At 57.4% G+C, this 19,337-nt stretch overlaps 1 protein-coding gene across 1 annotated transcript in view; it reads left to right on the forward strand.

The window, feature by feature from the left end:
* The window catches only part of LOC140409338 (V-type proton ATPase subunit B-like), a 246,072-nt gene that overhangs the window by 204,461 nt on the left and 22,274 nt on the right, over positions 1-19,337 (forward strand). The window contains exon 12 of the mRNA XM_072497752.1: positions 1,852-1,956. Coding sequence (XP_072353853.1) covers positions 1,852-1,956 — 105 coding nt within the window. The remainder of the gene's footprint in view (positions 1-1,851; positions 1,957-19,337) is intronic.

A 19,337-nucleotide genomic window follows, 5' to 3' on the forward strand; every position in this document is an offset into this window, starting at 1 on the left:
GAGAGGCAGCATGGTGTTGTGAAGGGGAGGTCGTGTCTCACTAACTTGATAGAGTTTTTCGAGGAGGTCATAAAGATGATTGATGCAGGTAGGGCAGTGGATGTTGTCTGTATGGATTTCAGTAAGGCCTTTGACAAGGTCCCTCCTGGTAGACTAGTACAAAAGGTGAAGTCACACGGGTTCAGGGGTGAGCTGGCAAGGTGGATACAGAACTGGCTAGGTCATAGAAGGCAGAGAGTAGCAATGGAAGGATGCTTTTCTAATTGGAGGGCTGTGACCAGTGGTGTTCTGCAGGGATTAGTGCTGGGACCATTGCTGTTTGTAGTATATATAAATGATTTGGAGTAAAATGTAACTGGTCTGATTAGTAAGTTTGCAGACGACACAAAGGTTAGTGGAATTGGGGATAGCGATGAGGACTGTCAGAGGATTCAGCAGGATTTAGATTGTTTGGAGACTTGGGCAGAGAGATGGCAGATGGAGTTTAATCCGGACAAATGTGAGGTAATGCATTTTGGAAAGTCTAATGCAGGTAGGGAATATACAGTGAATGGTAGAACCCTCAAGAGTATTGAAAGTCAGAGAGATCTAGGTGTACAGGTCCACAGGTCACTGAAAGGGGCAACACAGGTGGAGAAGGTAGTCAAGAAGGCATACGGCATGCTTGCCTTCATTGGCCGGAGCATTGAGTATAAGAATTGGCAAGTCATGTTGCAGCTGTATAGAACCTTAGTTAAGCCACACTTGGAGTACATTGTTCAATTCTGGCCGCCACACTACCAGAAGGATGTGGAGGCTTTAGAGAGGGTGCAGAAGAGATTTACCAGGATGTTGCCTGGTATGGAGGGCATTAGCTATGAGGAGTGGCTGAATAAACTTGGTTTGTTCTCACTGGAACGAAGTAGGTTGAGGGGCGACCTGATAGAGGTCTACAAAATTATGAGGGGCATAGACAGAGTGGATAGTCAGAGGCTTTTCCCCGGGGTAGAGGGGTCAATTACTAGGCGGCATAGGTTTAAGGTGTGAGGTAAAGGTTTAGAGGAGATGTACGAGGCAAGTTTTTACACAAAGGGTAGTGGGTGCCTGGAACTCGCTACCGGAGGAGGTGGTGGAAGCAGGGACGATAGTGACATTTAAGGGGCATCTTGACAAATACATGAGTAGGATGGGAATAACAGTCCCGTAACAGCCTCCCCGAACAGGCGCCGGAATGTGGCGACTAGGGGCTTTTCACAGTAACTTCATTTGAAGTCTACTTGTGGCAATAAGCGATTTTCATTTCATTCAATAGAGGGATACGGACCCAGGAAGTGTAGGAGATTGTAGTTTAGTCGGGCAGCATGGTCGGCACGGGCTTGGAGGGCCGAAGGGCCTGTTCCTGTGCTGTACATTTCTTTGTTCTTTGTTTGTTCCATTCAAGCGGCTGCTTTGTCCTGGATGGTGTCGAGCTTCTTGAGTGTTGTTGGAGCTGCTCTCATCCAGGCAAGTGGAGAGTGTTCCATTACACTCCTGACTTGTGCTTGTAGATGGTGGACAGGCTTTGGGGGGTCAGGAGGGGAGTTACTCACTGCAGGATTCCTCGGTTCTGACCTGTCCTGGCAGCCACAGTATTAATGTGGCTGGCTCAGTTCAGTTTCTAATCAATGGTAACCCCCAGGATTTTGATCATGGGGGATTCAGAGATGGTGATGCCATTGAATGTGAATGAGAGCTGGGTAGATTGAAAACAGCTATCCTGACCGTGCTCAGAGTGTGCAGACCTGTCACTGGATGGATTCAGTCCTGTTAACAGTACGATGAGACCTCACCGATTGCTACATCTCCCTGCAAGTCTGTTTGTTTCATCTCCAGATATATCCACCAATCAACGTACTCCCCTCGCTTTCCCGCCTGATGAAGTCAGCTATAGGTGAAGGGATGACGAGGAAAGACCATGCAGACGTGTCCAATCAGCTGGTAAGGGCTAGAATACACAATGGAGCATCGGAGTGAGGAGAGGGAAAATTCATCAAGAGACAAAGAATATAAGACAACATGGAGAGAGAGGCGGGATTGGGTCACGGGAGAGGCGGGATTGGGTAGAGAGTGAGACAGGATTGGGTAAAGAGTGAGATAGGATTGGTTAAAGAGCGAGATGGGAATGGGTAGAGAGCGAGGCGTGATCGGGTAGAGAGTGAGGCGGGTTTAGGTAGAGAGCGAGACGGGATTGGGTAGAGAGCGAGTCGCAATTGGGTAGAGAGCGAGGTGGGATTGGGTAGAGAGTGAGGCGGGATTGGGTAGCGAGCGAGACGGGATTGGGTAGAGGGCGAGGCGGGATTGGGTAGAGAGCGAGGCGGGATTGGGTAGAGAGCGAGACGGGATTGGGTAGAGAGCGAGGTGGGATTGGGTAGAGAGTGAGGCGGGATTGGGTAGAGAGCGAGGCGGGATTGGGTACAGAACGAGGTGGGATTGGGTAGAGAGCGAGGCGGGATTGGGTACAGAGCGAGACGGGGTTGGGTAGAGAGCGAGGCGGGATTGGGTAGAGCGAGGTGGGATTGGGGCGAGAGCGAGGTGGGATTGGGTAGAGAGCGAGGTGGGATTGGGTAGAGAGCGAGGTGGGATAGGGTAGATAGCGAGGTGGGATTGGGTAGAGAGCGAGGTGGGATTGGGTAGAGAGCGAGGTGGGATTGGGAAGAGAGCGAGGCGGGATTGGGTAGAGAGCGAGGTGGGATTGGGTAGAGAGCGAGGTGGGATTGGGTAGAGAGCGAGGCGGGATTGGGTAGAGAGCGAGGCGGGATTGGGTAGTGAGCGAGGCGGGATTGGGTAGAGAGCGAGGCGGGATTGCGTCAAGGGAGAGGTGGGAATGGGTAGAGAGCGAGGTGGGATTGGAAAGAGAGCGAGGTGGGATTGGGAAGAGAGCGATGTGGGATTGGGAAGAGAGCGAGGTGGGATTGGGAAGTGAGCGGAGGGGTGTTGGGTAGAGGGCGAGGTGGGATTGGGAAGAGAGCGAGGTGGGATTGGGAAGCGAGCGAGGTGGGATTGGGAAGAGAGCGAGGTGGGATTGGGTGGAGTGTGAGACGGGATTGGGTAGAGAGCGAGGCAGGATTCGTTGGAGTGTGAGCCTGGATTGGGTTGAGAGCGAGGTGGGATTGGGTAGAGAGTGTGGTGGGATTGGGTAGAGCGTGTGGTGGAATTGGGTAGAGAGCGAGGCGGGATTGGGTAGAGAGCGAGGTGGGATTGTGTAGAGATTGTGGTGGGATTGGGTAGAGAGCGAGGCGGGATTGGGTAGAGAGCGAGGTGGGATTGTGTAGAGATTGTGGTGGGATTGGGTAGAGAGCGAGGCGGAATTCGGTGGAGAGTGAGGTGGGATTGGGTAGAGAGCGAGGTGGGATTTGGAAGAGAGCGAGGCAGGATTGGGTGGAGTGTGTGGTGCGATTGGCTAGAGAGTGAGATGGGATTGGGCCAAGAGCTAGGTGGGATTGGGTAGAGAGCGAGACGGGATTCGGTGGAGAGAGAGGTGGGATTGGGTAGAGAGCGAGGTGGGATTGGGTAGAGAGCGAGGCGGGATTGGGAAGAGAGCGAGGTGGGATTGGGTAGAGAGCGAGGTGGGATTGGGTACAGAGCGAGGTGTGATTGGGTAGAGAGTGAGGTGGGATTGGGTAGAGAGCAAGACGGGATTGGGTCGAGAGCGAGGAGGGATTGGGTAGAGAGCGAGGCGGGATTGGGAAGAGAGTGAAATAGGATTGGGTAGAGAGCGAGGTGAGATTGGGTAGAGAGCGAGGCGGGATTGGGTAGAGAGCGAGATGGGATTGGGTCGAGAACGAGGTGGGATTGGGTAGATTCTGAGGCGGGATTGGGTAGAGAGCGAGGCGGGATTGGGTAGAGAGCGAGGCGGGATTCGCTACAGAGCGAAGTGGGATTAGGTAGAGAATGAGACGGGATTGTGTAGAGAGCGAGGCGGGAATGGGAAGAGAGCGAGACGGGATTGGGTAGAGCGAGGTGGGATTGGGGCGAGAGCGAGGTGGGATTGGGTAGAGAGCGAGGTGGGATTGGGTAGAGAGCGAGGTGGGATAGGGTAGATAGCGAGGTGGGATTGGGTAGAGAGCGAGGTGGGATTGGGTAGAGGGCGAGGTGGGATTGGGTAGAGAGCGAGGCGGGATTGGGTAGAGAGCGAGGCGGGATTGGGTAGAGAGCGAGGCGGGATTGGGTAGAGAGCGAGGCGGGATTGCGTCAAGGGAGAGGTGGGAATGGGTAGAGAGCGAGGTGGGATTGGAAAGAGAGCGAGGTGGGATTGGGAAGAGAGCGATGTGAGATTGGGAAGAGAGCGAGGTGGGATTGGGAAGAGAGCGGAGGGGTGTTGGGTAGAGGGCGAGGTGGGATTGGGAAGAGAGCGAGGTGGGATTGGGAAGCGAGCGAGGTGGGATTGGGAAGAGAGCGAGGTGGGATTGGGTGGAGTGTGAGACGGGATTAGGTAGAGAGCGAGGCAGGATTCGTTGGGGTGTGAGCCTGGATTGGGTTGAGAGTGAGGCAGGATTCGGTGGAGAGTGAGGCGTGATTGGGTAGAGAGCGAGGTGGGATTGGGTAGAGAGTGTGGTGGGATTGGGTAGAGCGTGTGGTGGAATTGGGTAGAGAGCGAGGCGGGATTGGGTAGAGAGCGTGGTGGGATTGTGTAGAGATTGTGGTGGGATTGGGTAGAGAGCGAGGTGGGATTGGGTAGAGAGCGAGACGGGATTGGGTGGAGAGTGTGGTGGGATTGGGTAGAGAGCGAGGCGGAATTCGGTGGAGAGTGAGGTGGGATTGGGTAGAGAGCGAGGTGGGGTCGGGTAGAGGGCGAGGAGGGATTGGGTAGAGAGCAAGGTGGGATTTGGAAGAAAGCGAGGAGGGATTGGGTAGTGAGCGAGGTGGGATTGGGTAGAGAGCGAGGAGGGATTGGGTAGAGAGTGAGGTGGGATTTGGAAGAGAGCGAGGCAGGATTGGGTGGAGTATGTGGTGGGATTGGGTAGAGAGTGAGATGGGATTGGGCCAAGAGCTAGGTTGGATTGGGTAGAGAGCGAGACGGGATTCGGTGGAGAGTGAGGTGGGATTGGGTAGAGAGCGAGGTGGGATTGGGTAGAGAGCGAGGCGGGATTGGGAAGAGAGCGAGGTGGGATTGGGTAGAGAGCGAGGTGCGATTGGGTAGAGAGCGAGGCGGGATTGGGTAGAGAGCGAGGCGGGATTGGGTACAGAGCGAGGTGTGATTGGGTAGAGAGTGAGGTGGGATTGGGTAGAGAGCAAGACGGGATTGGGTCGAGAGCGAGGAGGGATTGGGTAGAGAGCGAGGCGGGATTGGGAAGAGAGTGAAATAGGATTGGGTAGAGAGCGAGGTGAGATTGCGTAGAGAGCGAGGCGGGATTGGGTAGAGAGCGAGATGGGATTGGGTCGAGAACGAGGTGGGATTGGGTAGATTGTGAGGCGGGATTGGGTAGAGAGCGAGGCGGGATTGGGTAGAGAGCGAGGCGGGAATGGGAAGAGAGCGAGACGGGATTGGGTAGAGCGAGGTGGGATTGGGGCGAGAGCGAGGTGGGATTGGGTAGAGAGCGAGGTGGGATTGGGTAGAGAGCGAGGTGGGATAGGGTAGATAGCGAGGTGGGATTGGGTAGAGAGCGAGGTGGGATTGGGTAGAGGGCGAGGTGGGATTGGGTAGAGAGCGAGGCGGGATTGGGTAGAGAGCGAGGCGGGATTGGGTAGAGAGCGAGGCGGGATTGGGTAGAGAGCGAGGCGGGATTGCGTCAAGGGAGAGGTGGGAATGGGTAGAGAGCGAGGTGGGATTGGAAAGAGAGCGAGGTGGGATTGGGAAGAGAGCGATGTGAGATTGGGAAGAGAGCGAGGTGGGATTGGGAAGAGAGCGGAGGGGTGTTGGGTAGAGGGCGAGGTGGGATTGGGAAGAGAGCGAGGTGGGATTGGGAAGCGAGCGAGGTGGGATTGGGAAGAGAGCGAGGTGGGATTGGGTGGAGTGTGAGACGGGATTAGGTAGAGAGCGAGGCAGGATTCGTTGGGGTGTGAGCCTGGATTGGGTTGAGAGTGAGGCAGGATTCGGTGGAGAGTGAGGCGTGATTGGGTAGAGAGCGAGGTGGGATTGGGTAGAGAGTGTGGTGGGATTGGGTAGAGCGTGTGGTGGAATTGGGTAGAGAGCGAGGCGGGATTGGGTAGAGAGCGTGGTGGGATTGTGTAGAGATTGTGGTGGGATTGGGTAGAGAGCGAGGTGGGATTGGGTAGAGAGCGAGACGGGATTGGGTGGAGAGTGTGGTGGGATTGGGTAGAGAGCGAGGCGGAATTCGGTGGAGAGTGAGGTGGGATTGGGTAGAGAGCGAGGTGGGGTCGGGTAGAGGGCGAGGAGGGATTGGGTAGAGAGCAAGGTGGGATTTGGAAGAAAGCGAGGAGGGATTGGGTAGTGAGCGAGGTGGGATTGGGTAGAGAGCGAGGAGGGATTGGGTAGAGAGTGAGGTGGGATTTGGAAGAGAGCGAGGCAGGATTGGGTGGAGTATGTGGTGGGATTGGGTAGAGAGTGAGATGGGATTGGGCCAAGAGCTAGGTTGGATTGGGTAGAGAGCGAGACGGGATTCGGTGGAGAGTGAGGTGGGATTGGGTAGAGAGCGAGGTGGGATTGGGTAGAGAGCGAGGCGGGATTGGGAAGAGAGCGAGGTGGGATTGGGTAGAGAGCGAGGTGGGATTGGGTAGAGAGCGAGGCGGGATTGGGTAGAGAGCGAGGCGGGATTGGGTACAGAGCGAGGTGTGATTGGGTAGAGAGTGAGGTGGGATTGGGTAGAGAGCAAGACGGGATTGGGTCGAGAGCGAGGAGGGATTGGGTAGAGAGCGAGGCGGGATTGGGAAGAGAGTGAAATAGGATTGGGTAGAGAGCGAGGTGAGATTGCGTAGAGAGCGAGGCGGGATTGGGTAGAGAGCGAGATGGGATTGGGTCGAGAACGAGGTGGGATTGGGTAGATTGTGAGGCGGGATTGGGTAGAGAGCGAGGCGGGATTGGGTAGCGAGCGAGGCGGGATTCGCTACAGAGCGAAGTGGGATTGGGTAGAGAGTGAGACGGGATTGGGTAGCGAGCGAGGCGGGATTCGCTACAGAGCGAAGTGGGATTGGGTACAGAACGAGGTGGGATTGGGTAGAGAGCGAGGCGGGATTGGGTACAGAGCGAGACGGGGTTGGGTAGAGAGCGAGGCGGGATTGGTTAGAGCGAGGTGGGATTGGGGCGAGAGCGAGGTGGGATTGGGTAGAGAGCGAGGTGGGATTGGGTAGAGAGCGAGGTGGGATAGGGTAGATAGCGAGGTGGGATTGGGTAGAGAGCGAGGTGGGATTGGGTAGAGAGCGAGGTGGGATTGGGAAGAGAGCGATGTGGGATTGGGAAGAGAGCGAGGCGGGATTGGGTAGAGAGCGAGGTGGGATTGGGTAGAGAGCGAGGTGGGATTGGGTAGAGAGCGAGGTGGGATTGGGTAGAGAGCGAGACGGGATTGGGTGGAGAGTGTGGTGGGATTGGGTAGAGAGCGAGGCGGAATTCGATGGAGAGTGAGGTGGGATTGGGTAGAGAGCGAGGTGGGATCGGGTAGAGGGCGAGGAGGGATTGGGTAGAGAGCGAGGTGGGATTTGGAAGAAAGCGAGGAGGGATTGGGTAGTGAGCGAGGTGGGATTGGGTAGAGAGCGAGGAGGGATTGGGTAGAGAGTGAGGTGGGATTTGGAAGAGAGCGAGGCAGGATTGGGTGGAGTGTGTGGTGGGATTGGGTAGAGAGTGAGATGGGATTGGGCCAAGAGCTAGGTTGGATTGGGTAGAGAGCGAGACGGGATTCGGTGGAGAGTGAGGTGGGATTGGGTAGAGAGCGAGGTGGGATTGGGTAGAGAGCGAGGCGGGATTGGGAAGAGAGCGAGGTGGGATTGGGTAGAGAGCGAGGTGGGATTGGGTAGAGAGCGAGGCGGGATTGGGTAGAGAGCGAGGCGGGATTGGGTACAGAGCGAGGTGTGATTGGGTAGAGAGTGAGGTGGGATTGGGTAGAGAGCAAGACGGGATTGTGTCGAGAGCGAGGAGGGATTGGGTAGAGAGCGAGGCGGGATTGGGAAGAGAGTGAAATAGGATTGGGTAGAGAGCGAGGTGAGATTGCGTAGAGAGCGAGGCGGGATTGGGTAGAGAGCGAGATGGGATTGGGTCGAGAACGAGGTGGGATTGGGTAGATTGTGAGGCGGGATTGGGTAGAGAGCGAGGCGGGATTCGCTACAGAGCGAAGTGGGATTGGGTAGAGAGTGAGACGGGATTGGGTAGCGAGCGAGGCGGGATTCGCTACAGAGCGAAGTGGGATTGGGTACAGAACGAGGTGGGATTGGGTAGAGAGCGAGGCGGGATTGGGTACAGAGCGAGACGGGGTTGGGTAGAGAGCGAGGCGGGATTGGGTAGAGCGAGGTGGGATTGGGGCGAGAGCGAGGTGGGATTGGGTAGAGAGCGAGGTGGGATTGGGTAGAGAGCGAGGTGGGATAGGGTAGATAGCGAGGTGGGATTGGGTAGAGAGCGAGGTGGGATTGGGTAGAGAGCGAGGTGGGATTGGGAAGAGAGCGATGTGGGATTGGGAAGAGAGCGAGGCGGGATTGGGTAGAGAGCGAGGTGGGATTGGGTAGAGAGCGAGGTGGGATTGGGTAGAGAGCGAGGCGGGATTGGGTGGAGAGCGAGGCGGGATTGGGTAGTGAGCGAGGCGGGATTGGGTAGAGAGCGAGGCGGGATTGCGTCAAGGGAGAGGTGGGAATGGGTAGAGAGCGAGGTGGGATTGGAAAGAGAGCGAGGTGGGATTGGGAAGAGAGCGATGTGGGATTGGGAAGAGAGCGAGGTGGGATTGGGAAGTGAGCGGAGGGGTGTTGGGTAGAGGGCGAGGTGGGATTGGGAAGAGAGCGAGGTGGGATTGGGAAGCGAGCGAGGTGGGATTGGGAAGAGAGCGAGGTGGGATTGGGTGGAGTGTGAGACGGGATTGGGTAGAGAGCGAGGCAGGATTCGTTGGAGTGTGAGCCTGGATTGGGTTGAGAGCGAGGTGGGATTGGGTAGAGAGTGTGGTGGGATTGGGTAGAGCGTGTGGTGGAATTGGGTAGAGAGCGAGGCGGGATTGGGTAGAGAGCGAGGTGGGATTGTGTAGAGATTGTGGTGGGATTGGGTAGAGAGCGAGGCGGGATTGGGTAGAGAGCGAGACGGGATTGGGTGGAGAGTGTGGTGGGATTGGGTAGAGAGCGAGGCGGAATTCGGTGGAGAGTGAGGTGGGATTGGGTAGAGAGCGAGGTGGGATTTGGAAGAGAGCGAGGCAGGATTGGGTGGAGTGTGTGGTGGGATTGGCTAGAGAGTGAGATGGGATTGGGCCAAGAGCTAGGTGGGATTGGGTAGAGAGCGAGACGGGATTCGGTGGAGAGAGAGGTGGGATTGGGTAGAGAGCGAGGTGGGATTGGGTAGAGAGCGAGGCGGGATTGGGAAGAGAGCGAGGTGGGATTGGGTAGAGAGCGAGGTGGGATTGGGTACAGAGCGAGGTGTGATTGGGTAGAGAGTGAGGTGGGATTGGGTAGAGAGCAAGACGGGATTGGGTCGAGAGCGAGGAGTGATTGGGTAGAGAGCGAGGCGGGATTGGGAAGAGAGTGAAATAGGATTGGGTAGAGAGCGAGGTGAGATTGGGTAGAGAGCGAGGCGGGATTGGGTAGAGAGCGAGATGGGATTGGGTCGAGAACGAGGTGGGATTGGGTAGATTCTGAGGCGGGATTGGGTAGAGAGCGAGGCGGGATTGGGTAGAGAGCGAGGCGGGATTCGCTACAGAGCGAAGTGGGATTAGGTAGAGAGTGAGACGGGATTGGGTAGAGAGCGAGGCGGGAATGGGAAGAGAGCGAGACGGGATTGGGTAGAGCGAGGTGGGATTGGGGCGAGAGCGAGGTGGGATTGGGTAGAGAGCGAGGTGGGATTGGGTAGAGAGCGAGGTGGGATAGGGTAGATAGCGAGGTGGGATTGGGTAGAGAGCGAGGTGGGATTGGGTAGAGGGCGAGGTGGGATTGGGTAGAGAGCGAGGCGGGATTGGGTAGAGAGCGAGGCGGGATTGGGTAGAGAGCGAGGCGGGATTGGGTAGAGAGCGAGGCGGGATTGCGTCAAGGGAGAGGTGGGAATGGGTAGAGAGCGAGGTGGGATTGGAAAGAGAGCGAGGTGGGATTGGGAAGAGAGCGATGTGGGATTGGGAAGAGAGCGAGGTGGGATTGGGAAATGAGCGGAGGGGTGTTGGGTAGAGGGCGAGGTGGGATTGGGAAGAGAGCGAGGTGGGATTGGGAAGCGAGCGAGGTGGGATTGGGAAGAGAGCGAGGTGGGATTGGGTGGAGTGTGAGACGGGATTGGGTAGAGAGCGAGGCAGGATTCGTTGGAGTGTGAGCCTGGATTGGGTTGAGAGCGAGGTGGGATTGGGTAGAGAGTGTGGTGGGATTGGGTAGAGCGTGTGGTGGAATTGGGTAGAGAGCGAGGCGGGATTGGGTAGAGAGCGAGGTGGGATTGTGTAGAGATTGTGGTGGGATTGGGTAGAGAGCGAGGCGGGATTGGGTAGAGAGCGAGACGGGATTGGGTGGAGAGTATGGTGGGATTGGGTAGAGAGCGAGGCGGAATTCGGTGGAGAGTGAGGTGGGATTGGGTAGAGAGCGAGGTGGGATTTGGAAGAGAGCGAGGCAGGATTGGGTGGAGTGTGTGGTGGGATTGGCTAGAGAGTGAGATGGGATTGGGCCAAGAGCTAGGTGGGATTGGGTAGAGAGCGAGACGGGATTCGGTGGAGAGAGAGGTGGGATTGGGTAGAGAGCGAGGTGGGATTGGGTAGAGAGCGAGGCGGGATTGGGAAGAGAGCGAGGTGGGATTGGGTAGAGAGCGAGGTGGGATTGGGTACAGAGCGAGGTGTGATTGGGTAGAGAGTGAGGTGGGATTGGGTAGAGAGCAAGACGGGATTGGGTCGAGAGCGAGGAGGGATTGGGTAGAGAGCGAGGCGGGATTGGGAAGAGAGTGAAATAGGATTGGGTAGAGAGCGAGGTGAGATTGGGTAGAGAGCGAGGCGGGATTGGGTAGAGAGCGAGATGGGATTGGGTCGAGAACGAGGTGGGATTGTGTAGATTCTGAGGCGGGATTGGGTAGCGAGCGAGGCGGGATTGGGTAGAGAGCGAGGCGGGATTCGCTACAGAGCGAAGTGGGATTAGGTAGAGAGTGAGACGGGATTGGGTAGAGAGCGAGGCGGGAATGGGAAGAGAGCGAGACGGGATTGGGTAGAGCGAGGCGGGAATGGGAAGAGAGCGAGACGGGATTGGGTAGAGCGAGGTGGGATTGGGGCGAGAGCGAGGTGGGATAGGGTAGATAGCGAGGTGGGATTGGGTAGAGAGCGAGGTGGGATTGGGTAGAGGGCGAGGTGGGATTGGGTAGAGAGCGAGGTGGGATTGGGTAGAGAGCGAGGCGGGATTGGGTAGAGAGCGAGGCGGGATTGGGTAGAGAGCGAGGCGGGATTGGGTAGAGAGCGAGGCGGGATTGGGTAGAGAGCGAGGCGGGATTGCGTCAAGGGAGAGGTGGGAATGGGTAGAGAGCTAGGTGGGATTGGAAAGAGAGCGAGGTGGGATTGGGAAGAGAGCGATGTGGGATTGGGAAGAGAGCGAGGTGGGATTGGGAAGTGAGCGGAGGGGTGTTGGGTAGAGGGCGAGGTGGGATTGGGAAGAGAGCGAGGTGGGATTGGGAAGCGAGCGAGGTGGGATTGGGAAGAGAGCGAGGTGGGATTGGGTGGAGTGTGAGACGGGATTGGGTAGAGAGCGAGGCAGGATTCGTTGGAGTGTGAGCCTGGATTGGGTTGAGAGCGAGGTGGGATTGGGTAGAGAGTGTGGTGGGATTGGGTAGAGCGTGTGGTGGAATTGGGTAGAGAGCGAGGCGGGATTGGGTAGAGAGCGAGGTGGGATTGTGTAGAGATTGTGGTGGGATTGGGTAGAGAGCGAGGCGGGATTGGGTAGAGAGCGAGACGGGATTGGGTGGAGAGTATGGTGGGATTGGGTAGAGAGCGAGGCGGAATTCGGTGGAGAGTGAGGTGGGATTGGGTAGAGAGCGAGGTGGGATTTGGAAGAGAGCGAGGCAGGATTGGGTGGAGTGTGTGGTGGGATTGGCTAGAGAGTGAGATGGGATTGGGCCAAGAGCTAGGTGGGATTGGGTAGAGAGCGAGACGGGATTCGGTGGAGAGAGAGGTGGGATTGGGTAGAGAGCGAGGTGGGATTGGGTAGAGAGCGAGGCGGGATTGGGAAGAGAGCGAGGTGGGATTGGGTAGAGAGCGAGGTGGGATTGGGTACAGAGCGAGGTGTGATTGGGTAGAGAGTGAGGTGGGATTGGGTAGAGAGCAAGACGGGATTGGGTCGAGAGCGAGGAGGGATTGGGTAGAGAGCGAGGCGGGATTGGGAAGAGAGTGAAATAGGATTGGGTAGAGAGCGAGGTGAGATTGGGTAGAGAGCGAGGCGGGATTGGGTAGAGAGCGAGATGGGATTGGGTCGAGAACGAGGTGGGATTGGGTAGATTCTGAGGCGGGATTGGGTAGAGAGCGAGGCGGGATTGGGTAGAGAGCGAGGCGGGATTCGCTACAGAGCGAAGTGGGATTAGGTAGAGAGTGAGACGGGATTGGGTAGAGAGCGAGGCGGGAATGGGAAGAGAGCGAGACGGGATTGGGTAGAGCGAGGTGGGATTGGGGCGAGAGCGAGGTGGGATTGGGTAGAGAGCGAGGTGGGATTGGGTAGAGAGCGAGGTGGGATAGGGTAGATAGCGAGGTGGGATTGGGTAGAGAGCGAGGTGGGATTGGGTAGAGGGCGAGGTGGGATTGGGTAGAGAGCGAGGCGGGATTGGGTAGAGAGCGAGGCGGGATTGGGTAGAGAGCGAGGCGGGATTGGGTAGAGAGCGAGGCGGGATTGCGTCAAGGGAGAGGTGGGAATGGGTAGAGAGCGAGGTGGGATTGGAAAGAGAGCGAGGTGGGATTGGGAAGAGAGCGATGTGGGATTGGGAAGAGAGCGAGGTGGGATTGGGAAGAGAGCGGAGGGGTGTTGGGTAGAGGGCGAGGTGGGATTGGGAAGAGAGCGAGGTGGGATTGGGAAGCGAGCGAGATGGGATTGGGAAGAGAGCGAGGTGGGATTGGGTGGAGTGTGAGACGGGATTGGGTAGAGAGCGAGGCAGGATTCGTTGGAGTGTGAGCCTGGATTGGGTTGAGAGTGAGGCATGATTCGGTGGAGAGTGAGGCGTGATTGGGTAGAGAGCGAGGTGGGATTGGGTAGAGAGTGTGGTGGGATTGGGTAGAGCGTGTGGTGGAATTGGGTAGAGAGCGAGGCGGGATTGGGTAGAGAGCGTGGTGGGATTGTGTATAGATTGTGGTGGGATTGGGTAGAGAGCGAGGTGGGATTGGGTAGAGAGCGAGACGGGATTGGGTGGAGAGTGTGGTGGGATTGGGTAGAGAGCGAGGCGGAATTCAGTGGAGAGTGAGGTGGGATTGGGTAGAGAGCGAGGTGGGATCGGGTAGAGGGCGAGGAGGGATTGGGTAGAGAGCGAGGTGGGATTTGGAAGAAAGCGAGGAGGGATTGGGTAGTGAGCGAGGTGGGATTGGGTAGAGAGCGAGGAGGGATTGGGTAGAGAGTGAGGTGGGATTTGGAAGAGAGCGAGGCAGGATTGGGTGCAGTGTGTGGTGGGATTGGGTAGAGAGTGAGATGGGATTGGGCCAAGAGCTAGGTTGGATTGGGTAGAGAGCGAGACGGGATTCGGTGGAGAGTGAGGTGGGATTGGGTAGAGAGCGAGGTGGGATTGGGTAGAGAGCGAGGCGGGATTGGGAAGAGAGCGAGGTGGGATTGGGTAGAGAGCGAGGTGGGATTGGGTATAGAGCGAGGCGGGATTGGGTAGAGAGCGAGGCGGGATTGGGTACAGAGCGAGGTGTGATTGGGTAGAGAGTGAGGTGGGATTGGGTAGAGAGCAAGACGGGATTGGGTCGAGAGCGAGGAGGGATTGGGTAGAGAGCGAGGCGGGATTGGGAAGAGAGTGAAATAGGATTGGGTAGAGAGCGAGGTGAGATTGCGTAGAGAGCGAGGCGGGATTGGGTAGAGAGCGAGATGGGATTGGGTCGAGAACGAGGTGGGATTGGGTAGATTGTGAGGCGGGATTGGGTAGAGAGCGAGGCGGGATTGGGTAGCGAGCGAGGCGGGATTCGCTACAGAGCGAAGTGGGATTGGGTAGAGAGTGAGACGGGATTGGGTAGAGAGCGAGGCGGGATTGGGTAGAGAGCGAGACGGGATTGGGTAGAGAGTGAGGCGGGATTGGGTAGAGAGCGAGGTGGGATTGGGTAGAGAGCGAGGTGGGATTGGGTAGAGTGCGAGGCGGGATTGGGTCAAGGGAGGGGTGGGAATGGGTAGAGAGCGAGGCGGGATTAGGTAGAGATCTAGGTGGGATTGGGAAGAGAGCGAGGTGGGATTGGGAAGAGAGCAAGGTGGTAGAGGGTAGAGAGCGAGGCGAGATTGGGTAGAGAGCGAGGTGGGATTGGGAAGAGAGCGAGGTGGGATTGGGAAGAGAGCGAGGTAGGATTGGGTAGAGATTGCGGTGGGATTGGGTAGAGAGCGAGGCGGGATTGTGTAGAGAGCGAGGTGGGATTGGGTAGAGAGCGAGGCGGGATTGGGTAGAGATTGTGGTGGGATTGGGAAGAGAGCGAGGTGGGATTGGGTAGAGAGCGAGGTGGGATTGGGTAGAGAGCGAGGTGGGATTGGGTAGAGACCGTGGTAGGATTGGGTGGAGAGTGTGGTGAGATTGGGTAGAGAGTGCGACGGGATTGGGTAGAGAGTGCGGTGGGATTGGGTAGAGAGCGAGACGGGATTGGGTAGAGAGCGAGGTGGGATTGGGTAGAGAGCGAGGCGGGATTGGGTAGAGATTGTGGTGGGATTGGGTAGAGAGCGAGGCGGGATTGGGTAGAGAGCGAGACGGGATTGGGTAGAGAGCGAGGCGGGATTGGGTAGAGAGCGAGGTGGGATTGGGTAGAGAGCGAGGTGGGATTGGGTAGAGTGCGAGGCGGGATTGGGTCAAGGGAGGGGTGGGATTGGGTAGAGAGCGAGGCGGGATTAGGTAGAGATCTAGGTGGGATTGGGTAGAGAGCGAGACGGGATTGGGTAGAGAGCGAGGTGGGATTGGGTAGAGAGCGAGGTGGGATTGGGTAGAGTGCGAGGCGGGATTGGGTCAAGGGAGGGGTGGGAATGGGTAGAGAGCGAGGCGGGATTAGGTAGAGATCTAGGTGGGATTGGGAAGAGAGCGAGGTGGGATTGGGAAGAGAGCAAGGTGGTAGAGGGTAGAGAGCGAGGCGAGATTGGGTAGAGAGCGAGGTGGGATTGGGAAGAGAGCGAGGTGGGATTGGGAAGAGAGCGAGGTAGGATTGGGTAGAGATTGCGGTGGGATTGGGTAGAGAGCGAGGCGGGATTGTGTAGAGAGCGAGGTGGGATTGGGTAGAGAGCGAGGCGGGATTGGGTAGAGATTGTGGTGGGATTGGGAAGAGAGCGAGGTGGGATTGGGTAGAGAGCGAGGTGGGATTGGGTAGAGAGCGAGGTGGGATTGGGTAGAGACCGAGGTGGGATTGGGTAGAGTGCGAGGCGGGATTGGGTCAAGGGAGGGGTGGGATTGGGTAGAGAGCGAGGCGGGATTAGGTAGAGATCTAGGTGGGATTGGGAAGAGAGCGAGGTGGGATTGGGAAGAGAGCAAGGTGGTAGAGGGTAGAGAGCGAGGCGAGATTGGGTAGAGAGCGAGGTGGGATTGGGAAGAGAGCGAGGTGGGATTGGGAAGAGAGCGAGGTAGGATTGGGTAGAGATTGCGGTGGGATTGGGTGGAGAGCGAGGCGGGATTGGGTAGAGAGCGAGGTGGGATTGGGTAGAGAGCGAGGCGGGATTGGGTAGAGATTGTGGTGGGATTGGGAAGAGAGCGAGGTGGGATTGGGTAGAGAGCGAGGTGGGATTGGGTAGAGAGCGAGGTGGGATTGGGTAGAGACCGAGGTACGATTGGGTGGAGAGTGTGGTGAGATTGGGTAGAGAGTGCGACGGGATTGGGTAGAGAGTGCGGTGGGATTGGGTAGAGAGCGAGACGGGATTGGGTAGAGAGCGAGGTGGGATTGGGTAGAGAGCGAGGCGGGATTGGGTAGAGATTGTGGTGGGATTGGGTAGAGAGCGAGGCGGGATTGGGTAGAGAGCGAGACGGGATTGGGTGGAGAGTGTGGTGGGATTGGGTAGAGAGCGATGTGGGATTGGGTCGAGAGGGAGGCGGGATTGGGTAGAGAGCGAGGCGGGATTGTGTAGAGAGCGAGGCGGGATTGGGTAGAGTGCGAGGCGGGATTGGGTCAAGGGAGAGGTGGGATTGGGTAGAGAGCGAGGCGGGATTGGGTAGAGATCGACGTGGGACTGGGTAGAGAGCGAGGTGGGATTGGGAAGAGAGCAAGGTGGTAGAGGGTAGAGAGCGAGGCGAGATTGGGTGGAGAGCGAGGTGGGATTGGGAAGAGAGCGAGGTAGGATTGGGTGGAGAGTGTGGTGGGATTGGGTAGAGAGTGCAACGGTATTGGGTAGAGAGTGTGGTCGGATTGGGTAGAGAGCGAGACGGGATTGGGTAGAGAGCGAGGCGAGATTGGGAAGAGAGCGAGGAAGGATTGGGTGGAGAGTGTGGTGGGATTGGGTAGAGAGTGCGACGGGATTGGGGAGAGAGTGTGGTGGGATTGGGTAGAGAGCGAGAAGGGATTGGGTAGAGAGCGAGGCGGGATTCGCTACAGAGCGAAGTGGGATTGGGTAGAGAGTGAGACGGGATTGGGTAGAGAGCGAGGCGGGATTGGGAAGAGAGCGAGACGGGATTGGGTAGAGAGCGAGGCGGGATTGGGTAGAGAGCGAGGTGGGATTGGGTAGAGAGCGAGGTGGGATTGGGTAGACTGCGAGGCGGGATTGGGTCAAGGGAGAGGTGGGATTGGGTAGAGAGCGAGGCGGGATTGGGTAGAGATCTAGGTGGAATTGGGAAGAGAGCGAGGTGGGATTGGGAAGAGAGCAAGGTGGTAGAGGGTAGAGAGCGAGGCGAGATTGGCTAGAGAGCGAGGTGGGATTGGGAAGAGAGCGAGGTAGGATTGGGTAGAGATTATGGTTGGATTGGGTAGAGAGCGAGGCGGGATTGGGTAGAGAGCGAGGTGGGATTGGGTAGAGCGCGAGGCGGGATTGGGTAGAGATTGTGGTGGGATTGGGTAGAGAGCGAGGTGGGATTGGTTAGAGAGCGAGGTGGGATTGGGTAGCGAGCGAGACGGGATTGGGTGGAGAGTGTGCTGGGATTGGGTAGAGAGCGAGGCGGGATTCAGTGGAGAGTGAGGCGGGATTGGGTAGAGAGCGAGGTGGGATTGTGTAGAGACCGAGGTAGGATTGGGTGGAGAGTGTGGTGGGATTGGGTAGAGAGTGCGACGGGATTGGGTAGAGAGTGTGGTGGGATTGGGTAGAGAGCGAGACGGGATTGGGTAGAGAGCGAGGTGGGATTGGGTAGAGAGCGAGGCGGGATTGGGTAGAGATTGTGGTGGGATTGGGTAGAGAGTGAGGCGGGATTGGGTAGAGAGCGAGACGGGATTGGATGGAGAGTGTGGTGGGATTGGGTAGAGAGCGAGGTTGGATTGGGTCGAGAGGGAAGCGGGATTGGGTAGAGAGCGAGGCGGGATTGTGTAGAGAGCGAGGCGGGATTGGGTCAAGGGAGAGGTGGGATTGGGTAGAGAGCTAGGCGGGATTGGGTAGAGATCGACGTGGGATTGGGTAGAGAGCGAGGTGGGATAGGGTAGATAGCGAGGTGGGATTGGGTAGAGAGCGAGGTGGGATTGGGTAGAGAGCGAGGTGGGATTGGGTAGAGAGCGAGGCGGGATTGGGTAGAGAGCGAGGCGGGATTGGGTAGAGAGTGAGGCGGGATTGGGTAGAGAGCGAGGCGGGATTGGGTAGAGAGCGAGGCGGGATTGCGTCAAGGGAGAGGTGGGAATGGGTAGAGAGCGAGGTGGGATTGGAAAGAGAGCGAGGTGGGATTGGGAAGAGAGCGATGTGGGATTGGGAAGAGAGCGAGGTGGGATTGGGAAGAGAGCGGAGGGGTGTTGGGTAGAGGGCGAGGTGGGATTGGGAAGAGAGCGAGGTGGGATTGGGAAGCGAGCGAGGTGGGATTGGGAAGAGAGCGAGGTGGGATTGGGTGGAGTGTGAGACGGGATTGGGTAGAGAGCGAGGCAGGATTCGTTGGAGTGTGAGCCTGGATTGGGTTCAGAGTGAGGCAGGATTCGGTGGAGAGTGAGGCGTGATTGGGAAGAGAGCGAGTTGGGATTGGGTAGAGAGTGTGGTGGGATTGGGTAGAGCGTGTGGTGGAATTGGGTAGAGAGCGAGGCGGGATTGGGTAGAGAGCGTGGTGGGATTGTGTAGAGATTGTGGTGGGATTGGGTAGAGAGCGAGGTGGGATTGGGTAGAGAGGGAGACGGGATTGGGTGGAGAGTGTGGTGGGATTGGGTAGAGAGCGAGGCGGAATTCGGTGGAGAGTGAGGTGGGATTGGGTAGAGAGCGAGGTGGGATCGGGTATAGGGCGAGGAGGGATTGGGTAGTGAGCGAGGTGGGATTGGGTAGAGAGCGAGGAGGGATTGGGTAGAGAGTGAGGTGGGATTTGGAAGAGAGCGAGGCAGGATTGGGTGGAGTGTGTGGTGGGATTGGGTAGAGAGTGAGATGGGATTGGGCCAAGAGCTAGGTGGGATTGGGTAGAGAGCGAGACGGGATTCGGTGGAGAGTGAGGTGGGATTGGGTAGAGAGCGAGGTGGGATTGGGTAGAGAGCGAGGCGGGATTGGGAAGAGAGCGAGGTGGGATTGGGTAGAGAGCGAGGTGGGATTGGGTAGAGAGCGAGGCGGGATTGGGTAGAGAGCGAGGCGGGATTGGGTACAGAGCGAGGTGTGATTGGGTAGAGAGTGAGGTGGGATTGGGTAGAGAGCAAGACGGGATTGGGTCGAGAGCGAGGAGGGATTGGGTAGAGAGCGAGGCGGGATTGGGAAGAGAGTGAAATAGGATTGGGTAGAGAGCGAGGTGAGATTGGGTAGAGAGCGAGGCGGGATTGGGTAGAGAGCGAGATGGGATTGGGTCGAGAACGAGGTGGGATTGGGTAGATTGTGAGGCGGGATTGGGTAGAGAGCGAGGCGGGATTGGGTAGCGAGCGAGGCGGGATTCGCTACAGAGCGAAGTGGGATTGGGTAGAGAGTGAGACGGGATTGGGTCGAGACCGAGGCGGGATTGGGAAGAGAGCGAGACGGGATTGGGTAGAGAGTGAGGCGGGATTGGGTAGAGA

Source organism: Scyliorhinus torazame, chromosome 3, assembly GCF_047496885.1.
Source record: "Scyliorhinus torazame isolate Kashiwa2021f chromosome 3, sScyTor2.1, whole genome shotgun sequence".
NCBI classification, from domain to species: domain Eukaryota; kingdom Metazoa; phylum Chordata; class Chondrichthyes; order Carcharhiniformes; family Scyliorhinidae; genus Scyliorhinus; species Scyliorhinus torazame.